Genomic DNA, 25,388 nt, shown 5'->3' with positions numbered 1-25,388 from the left:
CATCAGAATAGACATTTTTGTGAGAGAATTTTGAATCATTTTTGGCCAATCTCCAAGAGAGAGCAATGGTTTCAGGATAGATTGAGCCAATGAAAGGATAGTGAAGGAATCAATAATGTAGCTTTCAGAAAATTCTTGGAAATTCCGGTCATAACCACCAGGCTTTTGTTCTCCCCTTTCAGGAAAAACAGCCTGTTTGAGTTTGTCACTGAGCACCACATGAACTTTCCAGAGGAGCTGTTGGCTAAAGTCAGAGGAGAAAATATATTTAAGGATGAAAATGCTATGGTGAGGACAGATATAAGAAAGTAAAGCAAAGTGTTTTTAAAAAACCCATCTTTGTATTGTGCCCAATTTTTCTTTTTTTGAAACTGGGCTTCTTATTGCTCATCACACATATCATTTCAACCCCCACCTCTGGGCTTTTCCACTGATTGTCCCCCATGTCTGGAAAGTTCTCTCTCCCCCTCTGTGTCTCCTAGATTCCCTGGCTTTGTCCAAGATTCAACTAAATCTCACTTTTTGCAAAGACTCTTTGTTGGTCCCTTCCATTGCTAGTGTTTCCCTTCTGAGATCATTTCTAATTTACATTGTGTGTATGTTGTATGTAACTTATTGTTTGCACGTTATTTCCTCCATTAGAATGTGAGCTTCTTGAGGGCAGGGATGATGTTTTCACTCTTTTTTTGTATTTCCAGAACTGAGCAAGGGCCTGGCACTTAGTTAATGCTTACACATGCTTCATTGACTGAGGGACTGAAAGAAAATGTGGCCTTTTGGGGTGGGAGAGGAATCAAGGGTTTTTGTTGGTTTTGTTGAGTGAAAAACTACAAATTTCTCTTGGCCTTTCAGAATCTTTCAGAAGAATAGAAAGGTAACATACAGGGATAGCCCTCGGACAAATAGTCAAGGTGATAAAATCAGTCTACACCTTTCTTTTCTGAGAACCCCCCCAATTTTCATTGCCTACTGTCTGTCTTCATTCTTCAGTGCTCTCCTGAGGCCTGGATTCCTCTAATCAAAGTGTCATTGCAATGTCATTGTAAAACATAGCCATTATGAGGAATTAAGTAACTCATAGTACTCTTCCTCCCAGGCAAGTTTGTACTTAGAAGGCAGGAGAGCAGCCGCAGCAGCATTTATATAGGACTTCCTAGTTTACAAAGACTTCTTATGTAAAGGTAGCACTGTGTCATGGATAGACTGTACTTACAGTCAGGTAGCCCTGGGTTTCAATCCTGCCTCAAATATTTACTAGCTGTTTGAGCTAGAGCAAGTCAATTAACATCTCTCAGATTCAGTTGTTCATCTGAAAAATGGGGATAATAATAGCACCTTCCTCATTGGGTCGTCATGAGAATTACATGAGATAATTATAGCTAACATTTAGATAACACTTTAAAGTTGGCAAAGCATTATATGTGTGTGTATAATTTTGTTAGATATTACTACATGTATTCTCTCATTTGAGAAAAGGTACTCATAATTCTTTGCTCATTTTAAAGCACTATACAAAGGCCATTAATTTTTCCATATGTTATATCTACTGATATAGCAGTCATGGAAGGTGAGTAATGCTGGGATTCTCCTAAAGGCAGTATGGGGTACAAACAAAAACACTGGTTTTGGAGTCAGAAGATGTGGGTTGCAGAGATAGCTTGGCCACTTATTATCTGAGTGACATTGAGCAAATCACCTAACATCGCTTAACTCTAATTTACTCATCTATAAAGCAGGAATAATGCCATTTTCTCTGCTTACCTCACAGGATTATTGTGAACCATCACGGACAAAACTTTTTGACAACCTTAAAGGTTTTTTAGAAATTTGAATTATTCCCCATACCACAGATAATTCTCAAAGAGGATTCCAAGGGGAGAACAATTCTGAACACAAAGTAATGTCAAGCATTGGAGGGATTGTTTTTGTTTGTTTTTGTTTTTGGTGACATGTAGGGGGCCTTCAGCGTTCTTCATATTGAAATACTTAGGTGGCCACCCATTTTATTTCTGTGTAAGGTCAGCCTTGTTTATATAGGTTCATGCCAGCCCAGCCATTGTATGAAAGGGGAAAGGAAAGAAGGTATATATACATATACACACTTGTGTGTATATATGCATATATACATACACAAATGGATATATGTATACAACACATACACATATGTATACATGTTATGTTACACATACATAGATGTATATAGGATATACATAGATGTAAATACACATGTGTATATATGACACACAAGTGTATATAACACACAGGCACATGTGTATGTAATATACATGATACATATGTGTATGTGTGATTTAAACATATTCATATATTATATATAATATAAGCATACATGCATATATTTATATAACACACACACACACACACACACACATATATATATATATATATATATATATATTCCTTTACAGTTTATAAATAACTAAATTCAAAACAGCTTTATGAGAGCACAAGCATTATCTCCATTTTACAAACTGAGGTTTAGAGCGGGTAAGTGACAAGACCAGAAGAAGTTCAAGGCCATTAGGTGACAGTGCTAGGACTTAAGCCCAGGTCTTCTAATGCATTATACCCCTTATCTCAGATGAACAGAGCAATTCTTTCTCTTATCCTCCTCCTCTTCCTCCTCTTCTTCTTCTCCTCTTTCTTTCCCTCTTCCTCCTCATTCTCCTCCCCCTCCTCCTTTTCCATAATAAGTGCTTGGGACTTGTCCAATGTTGATAATTTGGAGTACACTTGAGGAGAACACTTTTTAACTATAAAAAGAATGTGTTAAACTGGATAGATTCTCTATTGTCAAGGACTGTGAATCATAGAACCAAAGAATTTTAGAGTTGAAAGAAACCTTAATAGTGTTCTACTTCCACCCTTACCCAGAAGGACCACCTACAAGAGCATAGCTAACGAATAGATGTTCAGCTTTTGTTTGCTGACTTCTGGTGATATGAATCCCATTCCTTCCAAGGCAGCCCATTCGACATTTGGATAGCTCTAATTTTTAGGAAGGTTTTCCCCCCTTCTAACACAATGACTAACTTTGTCTCATTGCAACCTCTATTCATTGCTCCTGGTTTTTCCCTTTGGGGGCAAAATAAAGCAAGTCCAAACCTTTTTCCAAATGACACCCTTTGAGTATTTGAAGAATCTTAACCTTCCTGTGTGAAATCAAAGAGAATTAAGGGTATGCATTAGTTTACTTTTATTTATTGCTTATTTTTCTCTTTTAGGTGTATCCTATTGTTGACTTCCCCAAGCAAGAGATCTCTTTAGCATCCCAGAGAGGCATTGCTGAGCACACTACTGCTTTGGCTGGGAGGTCTCGAGTTCTCCAGCAGGTCAGCAGAAAGGCAGTGGGTGGTGGAAAACAGGGAGACATAAATTCTGAGCTGTGAGGCCAGATGGGGCTTCCACATTCTGATGCTCTGTAGGATAATCTTACTTAAGAGGAAACATGAATCAGGGACTACTAAATGGTGCATAAAGATATCTGTGGTACAAATTAACTTAGAAAATCAGAAGTCAACATTATATGTGTTTTACTGTATTTTTAAAATTTTGGTTATTTCTCCAATACATTTTAAATACAATGTATATCCCCAATATATTTTAATCTGATTTGGGCCACGTGAGAATGCTGTGGACCTAATGTGGCCCATAGATTATGTGTTTGACACCTCTGGTGTAATGGAAGGAGTATAGGACTGGGAGTTGAAAGGTTTGGGCTGGATGATCTCTAAGGTTCCTTTTGGCTCAATGATCCATGATAGGCTTATGCCTCATTTTATACAGAAGGCAGCTGAGACTCATGGAGGTTAAGTGACTTGTCCAAGATCACCCAGTGGCAAAGTCAAGTCAAAACCCCAGATCTCTTGTCTTTTGTTATTCGACTCTTTCCATTGTCCCATCTTCAGATTTCATTTACCCAGTGTAGTTAATTAGCTGAGTTATGTTTAACAACATTCAACAGGAGCCAGAGTGGTAGAGAGGTGAAAGAGTCAATAAGAATTGAGAAGACATGAGTTTAGGTCCCACCTCTGGCATATACTGAGAAAGCCCCTTAGGTTCCTCATGCCCCAAGCAACATTCTAAGGCAGTAATTTATTGTTGTTGTTCATCCTTCATTCTTGAAGAAGACCAATGATGTGGAAAGGGTGATGTCTTGACTTGTGAGTGAATTGGATTTCAGTGAGTCAGAGTTGCACAATGTCATCAACCTCACCCTGTCCTCCACAGTCATCAGAATCCAGGGGCAAGACAAAAGTCAAGGTGGGTGGCAATGGCACAGTATGCAGACGATGCCCTAGGCCTTTCTAAATTAAGGTCTTTCCCAGGCCTCAGTTTGTCTGAGGCAATGCCTATTCAGTGACTCACAGAACGACTGGCAATCTAAATTGGGGAGGAAGTTTTCCCACTGGGAGCACCCTTTAACCAATGAAATCACCAATGAAATTTGGTCTGAACCAAAAAAAGTCATTAGGGATTTGTTATTTATCTTGAATTACACTAAGGAGGTAATTTGACTAACAAGTGAATCAATCAGATTGACTTCAAATTGAATTTTTTTTTATTGAGTCCAGTTCTCTTGAGATGAAGCCTTTTGATTCTATGCATAAGGTTAAAGCAACTTGCAGCAGAGCTCACAATCTAATGGAAGAAACAACTAGTTTCAAACAAGCAATATAGAGATAAATTGGAGTTGGTCAACAGAGGGAAAGCATGAGCATTAACAGGGATTGGGAGAAGTTTCTTACAGGAGGTGGGGTTTTATCTAGGACTTGATGGAAGCCAGGGATGTCAGAAGGCAAAGTTGGGAAGAAAGAGAATTCCAGGCATGAAGGACAACTAGCAAAAATACCCTAAGTCAGGAGATGGGGTATTGTGTGCAAGAAGTAGCAAGGAAGTCAGTATCACTTGATCTCAGAGTGCATGTATATATGTATGTATATATATATATATATGTGTGTGTGTGTGTGTGTGTGTGTGTATGTATGCATGCATGCATGTACGTATGTATGTATGTATGTATGTATGTATGTATGTATGTATGTATTTGTGACAAAGTGTAAAAAGCCTGGAAAGGTAGGAAGGGACCAGGTTATGAAGGAATTTGAAAGCCAAGGAGAAGAACTGATATTTGATTTTGGAGGTAATAGGGAGTCACTGGAATTTTTATTGAATGGGGGGAAGGGGTTTGACATGGCCTGACTTGGGCTTTAGGCAGATTAATTTGACAGCTGAGTGAAGGATGGACTGGAGTAGGGAAAGACTTGAAGAGACCAAACATCAGGCTATTAAAATAATCAAATGGTCCAAGCATGAGGCGATGTGGCACTGGACCAGCATGGTGACAACCCCGTCCTTCCTTTGAGAGGAGGAAGCAGGTATATATCAGAGATGCTCTAAAGGTAGAATTGACAGGATTTGGCAACTGAATGGATATGGGGGTGAAGGAGAATAAAAAGTCGAAGAAGACATTTAGGCTGTAAGCCTAGGTGACTGAGGATGGTGATACCCTTGGACAGAAATAAGAATGTTAAGAAGAAGGGATTCTTGGAGTTGGATATGATGAGGGCAAGGATTTCTGCCAGTGAAAAGACAAAGAAACAGGAGATGGAGTAATGGGTGTGACAAGAGGCAAGAAAGTCCATTGTGGCTTTCCTCATACACGGACTTCTTGCCCCCATTTCTTGAGCTCTTTACATAGAGTTTTGAATGCAACAACCTCAAGACATATGGAGATTTGTTGGAGGGACTGGCATGCATATCTAGGAGAAGAGGAGTCTCAGGAGGGACTATAATAGTTGACTTCAAGTATCTGAAAGGTTGTCTTATGGAAGAAAGATTAAATTTGTTCTGCTTGGCTCCGAAGGGCACAACTCAGATCAACAAAGGGAATTTAATCAATTCAAGTCAACAAATTAACAAACATTTACTAAGTGGTTGCTGTGATCCAGGCACTATACTAAGCACTGAAAATACAAGAGAACCAGAAAGAAACACAGTCCCTGTCCTCAAGGAGCTTACATTCTGATGGGGGAATTGTTCAGTAGTTTTGATCCTGTCTGACTTTGTGACCCCATGTGAGGTTTTATTGGCAAAGAGAGTGGTCTGCCATTTCCTTCTGTAGCTTATTTTAAGGCAAACTGAGGTGAATAGGATTAAGTAATTGCCCAGGTTCGCGCAGCTGGTAAGTGTCTGCAGGTAGATTCGGACTCAGGAAGATGAGTCTTCCTGACTTCAGGCCCAGTACTCTATTAGCTGTGCCACTTAGCTGTCCAATGAGGGAATATAGCCCATAAAAGGAAGCTAAAAAGTAGGGGAGGGGACCAGTGGGGAGTATGGTGAAGAAAGCCCAGAGAATTAGGAGTGGATTATGGAGAAGAATGAATGAAGAAGAATACATGGTTGGATTGGGCACCTCCCTTAAAATGGGGTCATTTGTCCACCAATGAAAGGAAAAGGCCTCAAGGACTTCAGTGTGAGAAGGCCAGGGTCAAAATGAACTTCCAAGGTGAGGAGGATGCAAGTACAGAGTGAACTCCCAGGGTAAGGAAGTATCTGGGACATGATGGCTCATTATGTGTGTGTGGGATCCTAATGATTAGAGATATCCCCCCAAAGAATAGGTTGCCTCGGGAGATAGTGGGTTTCCCGTGATTGGAGGCCTTCAAGCAAAGCCTGGCTGCCTACTTCTCTGGTATATTGTAGAGGGGATTGTTTTTCATTTATGGGTTAGACTTAGGGCTATGTTGATAAAAGTTTAACAAACATCTTTTTTGGGGGATATATACATGATGCACATTAAAGTTTAACCTGCTTTACTAACATTCTCTCCATCACTTTTTAAGTCTAGGCAATCACCAAAACAACAAACCAAGCTTTCATTTGTAGTGTTTGCAGATTTCTGAGGTGTAAATGGTCACACTGAAAGTTTAACAATCATTCTGAAGACCTAGTGCCAATTGGCAATAGCATGGGGCCATGCTTAGACTAGATGGTTACTCAAGTCCCTTCCAACTCTGAGCGTGTATGATTCAGCCTGTAAGGCTCTTTCCACTCCACCACGCTATTCCTTCTCTCTCTTCTTTGTGACTCCCAGCAGGATGACTGACATCCCTCAACTAGGATGAAGGGTAAGAAGGAACAGGACCTGCTTTTTCAGTCTGGCTGAATTAGCTGCATTTCTTCTGCAATGCACTAGATGGCAGTGGATCCCCAGAAACCTCTGTAAAAGCCTGTTCTTCCACCTTCCACCGCTCTACCAAATAGTGATAGAGGGAAACCAAGTAGTGACCTAATTGTTTCAGGACGGGGGGCATACCAAGGATCTGGGAAGGAACAATTAGTAAACGTACCCAAGCAACAAGTGGATCGAAAGGAACTTTTTTCTTTTGTTCAAGTGATAAGGATAATTATAGGAATTACACAGTTGGGGGAAATGTATTAGGTCATTTGGTCCAGACTCCTCATTTTACAAATCAGGAAACTGAGTCCTAGAAAAAGCATGACTCATCCCAATCCTCACAGCTAGTGAGTGTCAGATATGGGATTGGAAGTCAAGCCTTCTTGGTTCTTTTCCCGGACACCTGAAAGGGCAAGGAGAACTCTTTGAGAAGGTATATTGTCAGTTAGATTTTGTAAAGAAGACTTGGTTTGGACTCAGCTTTTAACAGCGTTTCCTGCTTCCCAGAGGTCTTGAAATTTCAGAGAATGATTTACATTTTATTCCTTGATTATAGTTGTATCAGATACAGTGGGGAAAAAAACCCAAAAACTGATGTTGGTGTTATAGCAGACCTGGGTTCAAATATTGACTCTACCACTTATTACCTGTGTAAACTACCTGTATGTAAGTCACTTAATTTCTTTAGCCCTTAGTTTCCTCATCTGTAGAAGAGAGGGTTGGACTAGATTATTTTTAAATTCCCTTACTTTTCTAAATGATCCTGGGATCTTACTGGTATTAAGGAAACATTTAGATTAAGAGAGGAAAAGACCCTTGTGACTTTCATAAGACCAACTATCCCTAAAGTCCTTTGCATCTAAAGAGAAAGGAGGTCTGGCAATTCTAGTGGTCTGCATAAGGGAATACTCTCTGACTATATAATCATCAGCAGCACAAGAGGTTCCTGTTCTATCTACAGAAGCATCATGGTGATACTAGAAAATAGCCTAGAATGAGCGGATTAGAAACCCTGGGTTCTAATTTCAGTCCAGCTCACACTTAGCTGTGTGACCTTGAGCAACTGGTCCTCACGTTCATCATCTCTGAAATAAGAAGAGTTAACTCTATGATCTCTAAGGCTGAAAGATTAGATTTGGACTTCTGGCCACCAGAACTAAGGCAGAGGGAGGAGTAATGGGCGAGGTGGCAACAGCAGCAAATTGAGACCCAAGGTCTGGGAAAACTTCGGAAGGATTAAAATTACTCCCACCACGGAATGGGCTGCTTTGGGATGCCCATCTCCTGAAGTACTTAAGTGTAGCCTGGATGCCTGCTCTGGGCTCCCTTTTGCCAAGGAGAAGATTCTTTTTCAAGTGCAGGTTGGTCACCAATGACAACTGTGGAACTGGGGAATCCCACGATTCTTTTCCTTCTGGCACTCATGTTGGAACTGATGTTTCTGAGGACTTAGAGGTGCTTTGGGAGCAAAGTGCTAGAGGTGGTTACTGTGGTCCCTCAAGAAGACTGGGCAAATTCTTCTTTAAAGCAATCTTGGGTGCTAGGTGCAGGGGTGTGTGTGTGTGTGTGTGTGTGTGTGTGTGTGTGTGTGTGTTTTAGAATCATAGAATGTTAGAGCAGTAAGGAGCCTTAGAGATCACTGAGTCTACCTCTCATTTCATGAATGAAGAAAGAGTCACAGGGGAGGGGAAATGGCTGGTCCAAGGTCCTATAGCTAGTTTGTGATAGAGCCCAGGATAGTATGGGTACTGACCTAGATTTTTTTCTACGAATTCAGATCTTCCTGACTCCAGGACCAGTGCTCTATCCACTACACCATTTAGCTGCCCTATATGGGTAAAAGAGAACACAAATAAATGGGCTTCTATAAATATAAAATACTATTTAGAAAAGAGACCATTGCTCAAGATTGTTTCACAAGATTGGCTTTTTTAAAAAAATACAAAGACCAGAAGTCATGCCAATATGTGAAAAGAGGTGAAAAGGAGAAGAACAGGTCAGTAATCATTGGTGGGGGGCAGCAACCATTCAGATCCATCTGTGAGGAGGAGGAGGAGGACCATCTTTGTACAGAGAAATTGCACTATTTGTCTCTTCAGGGATGACAAAGGGAAACAAAGCAGGTGCCTGGTGAATTACTGGACAGCCACTTGGATGGCTTCTGAGGTAATAGGCAATCTGCCACCTCTCCTAGGGCTTAAGCCAAGCTCAGAGGAGGGGGTGTGTCACAATGATCTCCCTTTGTGTTCAAAAGAAAACAACTTTTGTGTTTCAGAAAGCAGGGCTTACAAAACCCTTGTCCCTACAACTCTGGCCCTCTGAATGATTTTGAAACAGATCTTTCTTCTCCTGTCTCTCAGCTCTCACCTTAGCTGTGCACTGAAGGTTTAAAGGCATGAGAAGAAGCTCTTGGGCGCCCTTGAGCCCAAATTTTCAGACCATGCCCCTTTTAACCACTATTAAGGGCAAAATAAACTGGTCTCCAGGGGAGAGGGTCTCTTTCCTTATAACAGGCTGCGTGCCATATAGCTGTGAAAGACCTCTGAGGTCATCTGCTCCAAACCTCTCATTTTACAGAGAAGGAAGTTGAAGCTCTGGGAGGAAAAGGTACTCATAGGTCACACAGCAGGTGAGGTGAGAAGGAGTGGAAGGGCTAGATCTCCAGTCTCTGAGGTTCTTTCCTCTGCTGCCAACCACAAAAGGAGGGCAAGGGTGTTTGGTGTCAGGAAATCTGGGTTTCTGCTGACCACTGGTTTTATAAGTCACAGAGGGAATTCTTCCTTGGATACGGATCATAGACCTAAAGCTAGGAATAAGTGCAAGGGCTGTCTAGTCTAATCTTCTTACCTTAAAGCTGAGGAAACTGAGGCCCAGGGTAGGTATATATATATATATATATGTGTGTGTGTGTGTATGTATAAATGTATATGTGTGTGTGTATATATGTATATGTGTCTATATATACACATACACATATACACACACACACACACACACACACACACATATATATATATATATATATAATATATATATATATATATAATATTCATTTCCTTTTCACCCTTTGGGATATATATATACACACACAATCTATACATATATGTATAAGTGAACACATATGCATGCACATATAAATATATACATGTATGTATGTTTACACAGGTATATAATTATTATCCTGAACTTTAGATAGTATTTCACATCTTTATAACTTTTCATTTTACAGGGTAATTTCCTCATACCAAGTCTATAAAGTTATTATCCCTGTATTATAGATAGGGTAGGTATCATTATCTCTACTTTACAAACATGCAACTTTTGTTTCAGAGGGATTGTGGGATTTTTCCAGGATCACCTAGCCAGTAAATAGCAGGGCCTGGGATTGAATATGATTTTCTTGGCTTCAGTTCTGATGCTTTTTTCACTCTCCCAGTCTACCTTTCCAATTCTTCCCTTCTAGCTTCTGACTAGACATTTCCACCTGGCTATGCTGAAATCATCTCAAACTCAATATGCATGAAACCAAACCTGTGCTCTGAAATTCCTAGAATTATAACCTTAGCATAATCTTTGATCATGTCCTCTACCTTGACTCCCATGTCTAATCAGGGGTCAAGACTGATCTATCTCATCTTCCTTCAGAGCAGTGCTGACATCTGCATTCTTTCATCTCCATTCCTAACCCCACCATTCCTTTTCAGGGTAGACCAGGTGGCTTCTGTGCCCTTTCCACCTCTCTGATTATATGATTCTGAGTTCTTGGCCTTATCCTTACATGCTGTGTCACCTTGGAGAAGTCCCATTACCTTTCTAAGCCTTGGTTTCCTCATTTAAAATGAGGCTACCCCACAGGGTGATCATGTGGAACATTTCTTTCTATACTCGTAAGTGCCATATAAATGTGAGTTACTATTATTATTCCTTCTGTCTTCCCACTTACTAAGAAATATTTGGGTGGTATTTCTACCAGTGGAGAGGGAAAAAAAAAGTTATTCCTGTTTCCTGGCTAGGCTGAGAGAACCCATATATCTGCTTGGCTCATGAACATCCAGAGTATTGCTAGGTCTTGATCCCCATGGAAACCAAACAGAGAATGATGGTGTGGAGCCAAGCATATTAGCCCTTAATAGTCTGTAGTCTTGACTCTGACTCTAGTTGCTTTCCATTGCTTTTTCTTCTTTCCTCCAGTAGATTATGAAGAATTTAACTCAGTATGACATCAATATTTTAGCAAGTGGGTACTTTTCTTAAAATTGAAAAGATTTAGTGAAAGTGGGTATTGTATGCAATGGTTGTGTTTTCTGTAATTAGCTTTTGATTTTTAATATGCAATCAAGAAATTGCACCAATCTTTGTTTCCATTCAGAAAGCCTCAGAGGATATTGATATCCCTTGATGGATTATCAGGACTGTGAATGGGAAGGAATCATTAGAATTGTCTCTTGATAATCTTTCAGGCTTCAGGCTCCAAACTTTTCAGGGATTGCATGAAAAATAGCTATGATTATAATAGTAATAATAACAATAATAGTTAACACTTCATATAGCATCTACTATGTACCAGGCACTTTACTGCTTATGTGTGGATATTTACTGTAGGCAGAGGCTATCACAAAATGACAGAACCTTAGATTTTTCTAGTTGGAAGGCACCTCAATGACCATCTGGTCCAATCCAAACTGGAAGGAATTCTTCAATTAGCTCCATCCCTATCTTTCTAATCAAAAAATGGTTGACTAGCTTCCATCTGAAATATTTCTGACAAAGGGGACCCTCCCCCTTCCCAAGGCAGTTCATTCTAATTTTAGACAACTCTAATTGTTAAGAAAATTTTCCTGACATTAAGCATTAAACGTGCCTCTTCCCTTTTTTTGTCTTTTGCTCCGGGTTATGACCTTTGGCTTCAAACAGAATATGTTTAATCTTTCAAGTGGATTTCACATGGCATGTACCCGAGGTACTTCACCATCCTAATTGGACATGCTACAGCTTATTAATGTCATTCTCAAGCTGGGTGATCCAGACGTGAGCCTGACACTAGAGGTGTGTTGTGACCAGGGTGGCCTGCAGAGGAACCATCACCTCCTTTTCACTCAAAGTCCTGCCTTTCTTTATGTGGCTTGAGATTACTTGAGCCTTTCTGACTGCCATTTCACCCTACTGACTCTTATTTGATCTTGAAATCCACTAAAACTCTCAGATTTATTCCACAGAAACTTTTATCCAACTATGCCTCCCCAACCTGGTGCCTACAAAGTTGATTTTTAAAATCCTAGTGCAAGTCTTTACAGTTTTCCCTAGTGAGTTTCATCTCATATTAGCTGGTAGGAATTTTTTGGGGGGTCATTTCAGATTATGGTAGCCAGTGTATTAACTATTCCTCTAAGCTTCCTGTTATTTCCAACTTTGATGAGCATGACATTTTTTCCTTTATCCAAGTCATTGATTAAAATATTAAACAGCATAAGGCTGAGCACAGATCCCAGAGACATTCTCCGCTGAAGATGATATGCCAAGTTGACAGTTAAGGTCAAGTTAATGACAACTCTTTGAGCCCAGACATTCAACCCATTCCAAATCCATTTAACTATATGATTGTCTAGTTCACATTTCTTCATTTTCTTCACAATAGTAGTTTGAGATATTTTATCAAATGCATCACTAAAATCTGCCTAAACCATCTCCCTAGCATCCCCTGATGTACAAGTTTAATAACCTTGTCAAAAAAGAAAGTAAAGGGAGTCTCACATGACTTGTTCTTGATGAAACCATAATGGATCTTTGTAATTACTGCTTCTGTTTCTAGATGTTCACCAACCATCTCTTTAATTATATGATCTAGAATTTTTCATGGGAATTGACATTAAGTTCATTAGCCTATTGTCTGCATACTCTTTTCTCTATTCCTTAACAACAAACAAACAAACAAACCGGGACATTTGCCTTTCCCTTCATCTTCTGTGCAAGATTCTAGGTAAATGTATTCCTCCCAGCCTCTATTTGAAACTCCATGCCTGGCTAAGAACCTATTGCTCCTGGATCTTCAACCTGGACCAAAAATCTAATTCCTATTTTTTGGTAACATTGTGATGTAATGAAAAGCACACTGATTTGGAGTCAGGAAAGCTGGGTTGAAATATCGCTTTTACATGGACTTATTAGCTATGTGACCAGGGGTAAGTCACTTAAACTTTCTAAGCCTCAGTTTCTTTATCTGTAAAATGCAGATATAATAACACTTACAGGACCCATCTCACAAAGCTGTTGTCAGAAAAGTATTTTGTAAACCCGAAAGCACTAACAATACTACTGAATTATTGTTGTCATTATTAATTACTATTATTTCCATATCTTTTCTTATTTGAAGTCCTGAACTTTAAACTATAGGAATAGAAACCCCCCCCCACCATCTTTGCATTTTCCTCTTCATATCGAACATTTCAAAAAGCTAGAGATAGTGGAGAGGGTGCTAGAGATTGAGTCATGAGAGCCACTTTCAATTTACTGCCTATGTATCTCTGAGCAAGCGACTTAATGTCTCTAGTACTCACTTTCTTCACCTATAAGTGATATCCCCCTCCCCCACCCCATTCCTAATGTGATTGGAATTCAACACCATGCCCCATGCTGGTCCCCAGCTCCTCCTTTCAACTCCCTTTTGGGTGTTGTCTTCCACCATTAGAATGGAAGTTGCTTGAGGGCAGGAATGGTCTTTCTACTTGTATTAGTATCCCTTAACACAGTGCCTGGAACATATTGTTCTAGGCATGTTGGGAGGGGGAGTACCTTCAGCACTTTCATTCTTTTGCTGCGTCTGGCAATGCCTAATCAATCAATCCACATATATTTATCAAGCACCTATTATGTGATAGGTGCTGTTTTAGGTGCTGGAAATACAAAGACAAAAATAAATAATCCTTACTCTCAATGAATTTACATTCTATAAACATATACAGAACAAAAACATGCACAATAAATACAAAATAAACTTAAGGGAATTAAATACAATGTAGTGAGGGGGTCACTCTTTGTTGGGGGATTAGGAAAGGGATCATGTAGAAGGCAATCCATGGGCTCTATCTTGAAAGAAGTGAGGTAGTCTATAAGGGGGAAGTGGTGAGGAAGTGTATTCTGGGTAAGGAGAATGGCCAATGCAATGGCAAGAAAAGAGGAGATGGGGTGTTGTGGGTGAGGAATAGGAAAAGAGCAGTCCAGTTTGACCCAAGAGGGGGAGTAGTGTGTGATGGGGCTGAGAAGACAGGTTGGAGCCAAATTGTGAAAGATTTCCAAAGCTAATTTGGAGGGATTTCATCTTAGAAGCAATAGGGAGTCACTGGCATGTACAGAGTTGAGGACTGACTTGTTTAATGTGTGCTTAAAGAAAATAGCTTTGTCAGTTGTGTGGAGGATAGATGGGAGTGGGGGAGGACTTGAGGCAGAGACCATAACTACTTAAGGCTTTTTTTGTGTTGTGTTTCCTCAGCGTCAGACCATTGAGCTTATCCCACTCACAGAAGTCCATTATTGGTACCAAGGGAAGACTTACCTCTATTACATCTATGGCCTGGAGAACAAGGTGTATGCACTGGACTACCCAGAGAGATATTGCTGTGGCTGCACTATCATATGACCACCTGTCAGGGCTCTACCTAAAGAAGGAAAATAAAGGATTGAAATACATTATCAAGGAAGAAGAGACAAGGGTTAGGGTTCGAGTACTCTGGTTCACTCTTTAAAAAATGGAACATTTGGAAACCCTTGCATGATTTATTACAAATGGTTCCTGCAATTGGATATTTTGGGAGCATCAGCTTAAACACCACTGATTATTCCAGGAATAAATATTTGCACCTAATAAGGATGAAGCCCTCTGCTAGTAGATTCAGCTCCTCAACACATAGTAGGTGCTCAAGAAATGCTAGCTGATTGAATTACTGACTCAACAACGATGTATCGAATACCCTCTTATGGCAGCACCACGACAGTATAGCGCTGTCCTCTCATATTTCTTTATATTTACTTTGTATATATTTTATATATAAAGGCAGCTAAGATGTAATGAATGGATAGAGAGCTGGCTTCAGAATCACAAAGACCTGAGTTCAAGTCTTGATTCTCTCTTTCACATACTGGTTGTATGACTGGGCAAGTCACAACCTCTCAGTGCCTCAGTGCTCATAAACTATACATTTCAGAGCAGGTGCTGACCTCCACTGGTGGAGGCAATTTCCTTATCATGAATTTCCTACATAGGTGAAATCACAATCTCTTCTTTTTAAGTATTTACATGATTTGTGTTCATGTTGTTTTCCCTCACCGCATGGAAGCCCCTCAAAGTCACATAGTGTTTCTTTCATGTCTTTGTGTCTGTAGTCCTTCACACAGTCAGAGGTTTAGAAATATGCTTGTTGAATGAACAGATTAACCAGTTAATTGGCCTGGCCTTGGAATCAGGAAGGCCAAGGGTTTAAGTCTTGCCTCTGATCTTTAGTAGGTCTCTGACCATGAGCAACACCCTTAACTTCCTAGGACCCCTGGTGGCTCACTAAGACATAGTAATTATAAATTTGCATTGCTAGAAGTAGTTTCCATATCAAGAGCTCTTCTGACAAGAATAGAATCCCAGTTCCAGAAAAAAAAAAGCAAACAAAATATAGAGGTAATGTTGTACAGTGGTTAGAACATTAGTCTTGGAGCCAGGGAAACATGGGTTCAAGTCCTTCCCCTGATGCTTGCAACCTGTGTGACCCTAGGCAAATAACTTCTTCCATTAACCTCAGTTTCCTCAAAAGTAAAAATAATGATAATGATAATAACTAATATGTATATAGCACTTACTGTATGCTAGGTACTTTACTAAGCACTTCATAATTGTAATCTCATTTCATCTGTAAAATGGAAGTAATGACATCTTTAATGCCTCGTCTGATGTGATGTTCAAAAGACATTATGTGTAAATCACTTACATAGAAGCCAGTTATTATTATGAACAGAGAAGGCTCTAGGCGATAGTGGGAGAGGCGAGCCTTGACGAGCCCTGGCCCTTGCCTTCTTGGGCTTCGTGGGGTAGTGTGTTGGTAAAGCTTTGGAGATTTATCCCCTCCAACAGCTGGGGCTGAGGAAAGGCTTAGTGCCTATCCTGCAGTCTAACGACAGCATTGGCTTTAGACTGGGGGGCTGCTGGGAGGCCTCAATGAGAGACTGTGTGTGAAATGATTTGACCTGGGTTAAGTCCAAGCCCATGCAATAAGAGCCTCTGTTGTTCTACAGGCTTCTCCAAGTCTTACCTCATCCTTCACTGTATTTGGAAGTGATCTGGGTGGCGGGGGAATGGCTCCAGAGAAAGCACTCTGGAAACACTTTACAAAGTCCTCTCAAGATCCTTTACCTCCTGGCTGCCGCTCTCTGGTCATTAATGGTCCTTGGTGGACGTCTGCAGGCAATAGCATGACAGATGCTGCAAGTTGTGAAAGTCACAGAATTAGAGCTGAAAAGGCTCTGAGGAAGTCACTTAGGCCAAGCCCTATCATTCTATAGATGAGGAAACTGAGGCCCCAAATGGCTAAGGCCAGTCTAGAAGTAGGTGCAGATGTAGAAACTGAACCTGGGGCCTCTTACTTCAAATCCAGCATTTTGACTGTAGCACCAGGCATGACCACATGCCTGAGGACATGTTTTTAGGGGGATTTCAACAACAGAGTCATGAAACATGCTATTATTTTGATTTTTTTGAGAGAAAAAGATCTTTTGGTTCATAAAATCTAAACCATTCTGGGAAGGTTGGCTTGTGAACTTATCAATACTCTCTGACCTTCACATGTATGGGATATATATAATATATAATATATATATATATACACACACATATATACATATGTGTATATGTATGTGAACGTATACATACATGTACACACACATATATGCATTGCTGTTTAACTCACCTGACTCTGCTAGTAGAATTACAAGTAGAAACACAATAACTGAATTGTGCCTTATGTAGGGAGAAAGGCAGAAGAACTCACAGGGAAAGGCCAACTAGGATCCTGCTCTGAGGGCCAAAGTCGAGTGAGCAGGGTCAAATATTTTGAAACCACACAGCATAATGTGAAGCACCCTGGACCAGGTATTAGACAATATGAGTTCTAGTCTTCGTTCTGCCACTCAGGGGCTAGGAGATCTTAGGTTTACACTTTCTGGGATGGAGTGGCCCCATCTACAAAATGGAAATACTGAGTCCCTGCTTCTGTCCACCTCTTACAGCTGGTATGAGGACTGGATGACATAATGATTATGAAGATGCTTTGTCAGGGGTAAAGTCCTATGGGAGAGCAAATGGAAGGGAAGGAATCATAGGAGCTGATGAGTGGCTATTGGTAGGAAACAATGCTTAGTCTTAAGAGGAGAAGAGAGTTTATGATAAAGAGAGCCTAACCTAGGAATCTTTGTGCTGATGGCAAGCACCACAAATTATTCTCTGGGGTAATGGATTCAAAAGGAAGGGCTGGGGTGGATCTGTGGATAGGACTGGGACACTACCTTGTGAGGAAGGACATAGAGGTACCTGGGACACTATAAGAAGACCACTGAAAATTCTGCCAGTACTAGAGCTTAGAGGGGTGAGGGAAGCAAGGCTCATCCTTGCACACTGCAATGTTGGCAGTGCCCTCTAAATTCAGCTTCCTGGGATGAAGCCCAGGCTTCACACCCCAGTTATGCTTCTGGCAACTGTTGATCTTTCACTTAATCAGCCTTGGCCTTTTCTACTCCTGTAGTTAGTGGGACCTGAAAATTTAGGAGACGAAGAGGAGAGTGGAGCTATGTTGAGACAGAATGGCTATTGGTCCCTCTGAGGTCCAGATTGCTGTCAAAGCCTGGGCCTTAGATTGGAAAGGCTGATTATGGGAAAAGAAAAGGAAACTAAAGTAATTGCCTGACACCTCCTGGTCTGCTTCTCAAGCTCACTATCTACTCTCAGTGTTCCCCAAACACATCTATTCAAGAAAGAAGTGACGGTAAGAGGTAATATGTCAGGTTTATCCTATATGGGGAGTAATGTCAAACTGGGCCAATGAGGATGATGATGATAATGATAATTACATTTATATAATCAACAAGAGCCTATTAAGTGCTTAGTATATGACAGGTGCTACTGTAGACTCAGAGGAAAAAAGACAAAAATAAACAGTCCCTGACCACAAGGAGCACTGCGTTCTAACCTATAGTATTTTAAAATTTACTTGAATAACTGATATTTATATGGTACCTTAAAGTTTACAAAAATACTGCATATGCAAAATCTCATTTGAGCTCCCTAACAGCCTTGTGAGAATAATACCAAAGATATCGACATCATTTTATAGATGAGAAAATAGAGGTTTAGAAAAATTCAGTACATGATGGTTGATCGGGGGATAGCTGAATAAATTATGGTACATGAATCTAATGGAATCCATATCATCAGAAGTGACAAAGATGAAGAAATCAGAGAAATATGGAGAAAGTGCTGGAGAGAGAAACAAGCAGAATCAAAAGGACTATATATCCAGTAACTAGAGTAATATACATGGAAAGGATAAAAAGAAATGAAACTGAACGCTGTAGAATTACAATGACCAAGCTTGTTCCTGAGAAGAGTTGAGAGATGGACTTTACTTCCTTCATTGTAAAGTGGGGAGAAAATGAGTAAGGCACACTACATTACTAGTTGTACACTCTCAATAAGTTACTTGGATTGGCTAAATTCACTTTTTTCTCCTTTTAAATGACAGTATATAATGCTTTTAAGATTTGCAAAGTGCTTTACAAATATTTGATTTCATCCTTCCAACAACCGCAGGTGCTGTTATTGCCTGCATCTTAGAGATGAGGCAACTGAGGTAGGTATATTAAGTGCCCAGGGTCACACAGCTAGTAAGTGTCTGAAGTAAGATCTGAACTCAGATCTTCCTGACTACAGGTCCCTGACTTCATGCACTTTGATACCTAGCTGCCCTTTTCTGTTGGATCCAAGACATGGCTTGTGGGGTATGAGAAGAGGGAGGGATATCGTGGGAAATGAATATGATGGAAGAACAAATGCCATCTATAAAAATATTTAATATATTAAAGTATTTGTAGGCAGCTAGGTGGTGCAGTGGAGAGAGCACTGGCCCTGGAGTCAGGAGGCTCTGAGTTCAAATCTGGCCTCAGACACATGATACTTACTATCTGTAAGTGCCCTAGGCAAATCACTTAATCCCGATAGCCTCACACACACACACACACACACACACACACAAGTATTTTTCCCCAAATCCTGGAATACTATACCCCTAGTCTCCTTGACCTTGACTTCTCACCTTCACTCTCCACCAAGTAAGCATTAACATGACAATGAAACCCTCACCAGGTGCTAGGAAAGTGGACCGACAGCTCTGTGTTGTTCTAATTGGTTTTGTTTTCTGCCATTAAAATGTAAGAGGCAACACCCTGTATGACCATAAACCAACCCAGGCTGCCACTGGGACTGTTTATGAACAAAAATAAACTGCTTTCCTCTTGCCTTTTAATGACTGTTGAGCCCTTGTACTCTGTTATTATCGACTTTTACTGCTTTCTTTAGAGATAGGACATGACTAAACATGAAGTCTTTAAGGCTCACTATCATCATAGGGTTTATTTATCGATGCCTAGCTGTGCCAAAAGCCTGTTGAAGTCAATAGAAGGGGGACAAAAAATTTGATGCAAACAACCCATTTTCCCCTCCCCTCAACGACCATTGTCCTGTCCTATTAGCCACAGCCTACTGATGTCTTGAAGACAAGAAGAACAACTTTAAAGGGATTTTTATATCTTGCCCTTCTAAGGCTCCCAAAATCTATGGAGAGGGAAAACACACACACATGATTATTTATTGATTCCTTTCCTTGAGACTGGTACCTATTCTGTGCTAAGTAAGGGAGATAACAAGAATAAATAGAGACAAACACTTCAAGTTCTTACTATTTAGGAGATACAATGAACACATTGTCTTAGAAAAGTGGTCTTGGAGTCAGCAGGTCTGGGCTTACGTCCCATATCAGGTACTTACTAGCTGTGTGACCAATAAGCATTTATGAAGGGCTGACTGTATGCCAGGCACTGGGCATCCTGGGAGTACAAAGACAAATCAGAAACAGGACCAAAAGAGTTCTGTGCCATCAAGAAGCTTAAGTATTATTGGGTGTGGGAGTAAAATAACATAAAAATAGAAGAGGGTAGTCATAGTCAATAAACACTTATTATGTGTTAGACACTGTGCTATATACTGCGGATGCAAATACAAAAAAAAAGATAGACAGTCCCTACCCTCAAGGATCTTACTATCTAATGGGGGAAGACAACACAAGTAGGGATGGTGAAAAGGGGGAGGGAGAGGTACCCGAGGTAGTTAGGTGGCACAGCAGATAAAGTGGGAGCCTGAAGTCAGGAAGACTCATCTTCCTGAATTCACATCTGGCCTTAGATACCCACTAGCTGTGTGATTCTGGGAAAGTCACTTAACCATATTTGCCTCAGTTTCCTCATCTGTAAGATGAGCTGGAGAAGGAAATGGCAAACTACTCCACTGTCTTTGCCAAGAAAACCCCAAATAAGGTCACAAAGAGTCAGACATGATTGAAATGACTGAACAACAAAAGATGTACCCAGATGAGGGGCATGGTGGAGATGTTAGAAATGTCACAGAGTAGTGAAGCCAAGTGAGAAGTGTGGAGATGTCCTGAGCTGAGTTACCTACTTAAATGGAGGGTTTGGAGTTCATGACTCTATCCTTCAATCAGAGGGACAGAGGACAGTGATGACGTGGATTACCAAGGCTCATGGGATCTTGCAAGATGATGAGGTTTTCCAATCATGAGCTTCCTGGGGTTCATTTGAGGAAGGAGAGAGTGCTAATGACTAGGGGGACTTAGCTAGGTTTTCCACAGGGGGCAGTCCATCAGCTGAATGAAGCTGATGATTCCAAATGGTGGCGATGAGAAGGAAGTGCATTCTAGGTATGAGGCACGAACTGTACAAAGGGCCAGGAGCAGAAGATGGAGAATTGAATTCACTGGATAGCAGTGCTTATGCCTCTGGCATGGAGTGGGTCTGAAGGGGAATGGTGGGAAATGAGCCTGGAAAGGCTGACAGAGACAGATTGGGAAGAGCTTTAAAAGCCAAGCTGAAGAGTTTGTATTTTATCTTAGAGACGAAAGAGAATCATTGAAGGCTCTGAAGGAAGAAAGTGACAAAGATAGCTGGAGGAAAATTACTTTGACAGTTCTTATCTGAGCCAACTGCTTAAATTCTGAGTAGTCTTAGTTTTTTCACCTATAAAATGGGAATTTAATAGTTCTACTGTTCATCTCAGTGTCATGAGCAAAATGCTTTGCAAAGTGTTACTATAGAAATATGTTAATATTATATAATTATTGACTATAAGTGCACTAGAGGGGTACAAAAAAGACATTATTAAAGTTCATAGAAGGAAAACACCCTCCAGCTAAGAGAATCAGGGAAGCACCAAACAGAATGTCTGTTTTTTAAAAAATTATTTTATTTTTAATTTATGGAATGAAACAAGTATTTCCATAGCCCAATATGTTAAAGATTTCTGATTTCATTAGCATGGAACCCTGTTGTACTGATAAAGATGGCAAATTTTCTGTAATTTTGGAGACCCTCTTAGGGAGTTGCTTAATGCCCAGAAAGTTTAAGTGACTTGCCCATAGTCACACATATCAGAATAAATTTTCTTTTTTTAAAAATTTATTCTTAATTAATTAATTATTTTATTTTATTTTATTCAGAATAAATTTTCAAAGAAGGAATTTGAACTATGTCTTCTTGACCTAAGTCAAACCTTCTATCTATGACAACACCATGACATCTCACCTGGACGGCACCTGCCAACTGACCAGTTTGTTCTCTGATAGCGTCTAGATTGCTCTGAGAGTCAGTGGACCATGTCCCTCTGCATAGTAAGAATTGACAATGGCTTGTCCTTTGAGGAAAGTCACCCTTTGTCCCCTAGTCTCCCCCATATTGTTCTTTTCACTGTGTCTTCACACGTTCCATGATTCAGTCTAGAAAAGTGATTGCCTTTGGGGTGAAGACAAAAGGACTGGGATGGGTGGGGTGGAGACTCCAGGGTGATGGGTTTGAATCCTTAGGTTAAGTGGAAGGAGGAAGTTTTCTGATTTTCCTTCCCTTTTCCTTTAGTGAAGGCACTGAATGCTTTGGTGAAAATGCTAATGTGACCTGAGGGGACATGATCCTTTACTAGCTATTGTCACCTGAGTTGGACCGGTTAGTTTATTGGTTGAGAGGATGAGACAGTGAGTAAATTTGGTGTTAAAGGATTGGGAAAGAAATTCTTCTAGGAGAAGTTTAAAAATCATGGAGGACTGTTTTTTTGGGTAGGAGGTGCTGATGTGTTAGGGACTGTATCTAGGGCTGTCGAGGTGATTGAGAGAGGGGAATGGAAAGCTAACATCAAGACAAGCTCATCATTTTATGGAGACTCAGCTTGTCTTCCTGCTGGGACCATAAACATAGCCACCAGAGGGAAGCAGATACCAGTACACTTAACTTCTTTGTTAAAAAATGGAGCTCATCAGATATGGTTAGGTTTACAGGCTTGGAAGAAATTTTTCCACTTCACAGGTAGCAAAGTAGAACAGTGGAGCTAAAAGGGACCATAGAGAAGATCCATTCAAAACCCTTTCATGCTAATTTTACCACGTGTCTTAATGCCTTTCTCTATAGTTCATATAAGCACAGATCTGGGACAGGTCGGCACACTCTGAGGCCCTCCAAAGTATTTCTTATGGCCTGTGAAAAATGTAAAGGAAAACATCCTTCACAATTTTTGGGGGCTACGGGAAATCCTTTGGCGTGCCCAGGAGCCATAAGCAGCCCACGGGCCGCAGATTGTGCAGGCCTGGTCTAGGACTTGAGAGATGCTAGGCTAGATCTAGGAGAAATTGATTCATAGGTAAATGAAAACTAGAGAAAACTGGACCAAAAAGCTGACAATGCACAACGACATAGTATTCTAATAGGCTATCGGTGTTCTTGTCATCGGGTGGGTGGCTTCAGCTACAGTGAAGTGGCAAGGGACCTGAATTTGTTATTAATTCCTCAGCTGCACTTCTTACCACCTTTCTTGGCTTCAGTTTCTTCCTCTGTAAAACTGGTATAAGAGACCAGCATCCCATGGAAGTCTTTGTGTCTCGATAGACAAGTACCTTATCTTTCTGAACTCCATCTCCTAGAATGACTTGGGGGAAAGAATACGTTCATTAGGAGAAGGTGCTGAAAATGACTTCCCAGGGGACAAAACATGAGATGCGTACATATGTCACTATGGGTAAGGAGTATGGAAAAGAGGAATAATAAAAAAGATGTGGAGTTACTGTGGCTTTCGAGATTGAGATGCTTTTTGTCCCTTCCTGCTGAGTTTGGCAATTGGGTATGGACGTTATTGTACTACTGCGGCATTGGGAGGTGCCATTGATCCTGCTGATATCTAATTTTCAGACTTGAAGTGACCAGCAAGACTTGTGGTAGATTGCGCCTCTGAGTCAGATTGGAATTCTTCTGTTAGCTATGTTCCTAGTCAGTAGCCTGGCTCCTCAGTCCTAAAGACCTTCTGTTCCTGTGGTGGCGAGCAAGTTACTACTACTATCATTTCCAGTTCCTCTAAGGTAAATGCAGGGCCAAGACCTGACTTTCTGGAGCTGGGGTAAGGAGGAGGAATACTCATACTATTCCCTAGTGGATTGGAGTAAGATGTACTGGCTTTGATGGAATATGAGTGGTAAGAGCACTCCCTGATATATTTTCTTGATGTTATGATATATTTCCCCTAATATAATCAAGCTATTTGCTTAACTGTGGCTTGTGGGAATGAAAAAAAATATGCCGGATCCGCAAGGGATAAGAGTGACCAGTAGGTGGGGACTAAAAGTAATCAGGAACAAATAGTTGGCAGGTACTGTACCTTAAGACAAAGGTACTGGGATGAGGTTCTGGGCTGCAGGCAAATTAAATCAGTTCTCAATACAAGGATTGCACACCACCTCTTTTAGGTGAGTCAGTGGGATCAGATGAGTTCTGAAAGCCCTTTCAGCTATGTGGCCCTGCTGTCTTGCTATAAGAGGGAACTGGTCAAGGAGAGCCTAGTCCTTAAAGCATGTGTGACACAGTATTCCCTGCCTGGTATCAACCCACTTGAAGTGTTGATAGCCTGTTTCCAGCAGTATATGATGAGGGCATCTTCCTTTTCCTGAACCACAGCATGCAGAGTACATATGTAAGGGTAATGTCAGTGCAGATAATTACCCCGCTTAAAGTGACACATGTCATGATGCATTAGCCAGATGAGAACACATATTGACAAGATATATACGTGACCTGAAAACCTCCATTAGATCAATGAATAAACAATTCAATATCAATGTTCCCCTCTCAGCTGTGCTTCTGACTCTCTGAACTTTGCTATCACGCTTCAGCTGCCTTTTCTCCCTGGAATATTCTTCTACCATGTGGCTCCCTTCTCTCATTGGCGAGTTTCTTCCAGGGGCCTCTATTTTAGGAATGGACCCAGGCCAGTCATGTTTTATTCTCTTCCTGGTTGTGCTTCTGATTCCCCCTAGACTTTACTACCTTCCCCTTTCTCCCCACCATGGGGATATTCTCCTCCTCTGCTCTTCTCAGATGCCTTTTATGTGCTGTCTTTCTCTATTAGAATGTATGCTACCTGACGGCAGGCACTATCTGTTTGTTTATATTTGTATCTCCACAGCTTAGCACAGTGCCTGGCACTAAGTTAGCCCTTAATAAATGCTTGTTAAGTGTCTGCCTCTCATTCACATGCTTAGACTAAAATTTTTAGAGTCTCTAATCAATTCAGATGCCTTTTAAAGCCTTTGGATGGAGTGACATTGCAAAGAAAGTGTGTTCAGAATTGGTGGAGGAAACTTGATTATGTCTTGTGGGTCATTTATAAAATCCAGAGTATTTCAGAACCATGAAGAATAAAGCCTCTAGGACAGGGGTGGGGAACCCACAGTCTTGAGGCCACATGTGGCCCTCTAGGTCCTCAAGTGCGGCCCTTTGACTGAATCCAAACTTCATGAAACAAATCAAGTTTGAATTCAGTCAAAGAGTTACACTTGAGGAC

General features: G+C 40.7%; 1 protein-coding gene across 2 annotated transcripts in view; it reads left to right on the top strand.

Annotated features, from left to right (window-relative positions):
• The window catches only part of SSUH2 (ssu-2 homolog), a 158,748-nt gene extending 138,999 nt beyond the window's left edge, over positions 1 to 19,749 (top strand). For both annotated transcript variants that reach the window (XM_078152169.1, XM_078152168.1), the window contains exons 10-12: positions 183 to 288; positions 3,243 to 3,350; positions 14,685 to 19,749. In XM_078152169.1, coding sequence (XP_078008295.1) covers positions 183 to 288; positions 3,243 to 3,350; positions 14,685 to 14,831 — 361 coding nt within the window. In that variant the 3' untranslated portion in view covers positions 14,832 to 19,749. The remainder of the gene's footprint in view (positions 1 to 182; positions 289 to 3,242; positions 3,351 to 14,684) is intronic.
• The last annotated feature ends 5,639 nt before the right edge of the window (positions 19,750 to 25,388 follow it).

Source organism: Phascolarctos cinereus, unplaced genomic scaffold, assembly GCF_003287225.1.
Source record: "Phascolarctos cinereus isolate Bilbo 61053 unplaced genomic scaffold, phaCin_HiC Scaffold_4;HRSCAF=312, whole genome shotgun sequence".
Lineage (NCBI taxonomy): Eukaryota > Metazoa > Chordata > Mammalia > Diprotodontia > Phascolarctidae > Phascolarctos > Phascolarctos cinereus.
The sequence above is the reverse complement of the archived record's forward strand: the minus strand, read 5'-3'. Positions and strand labels throughout refer to the sequence as shown.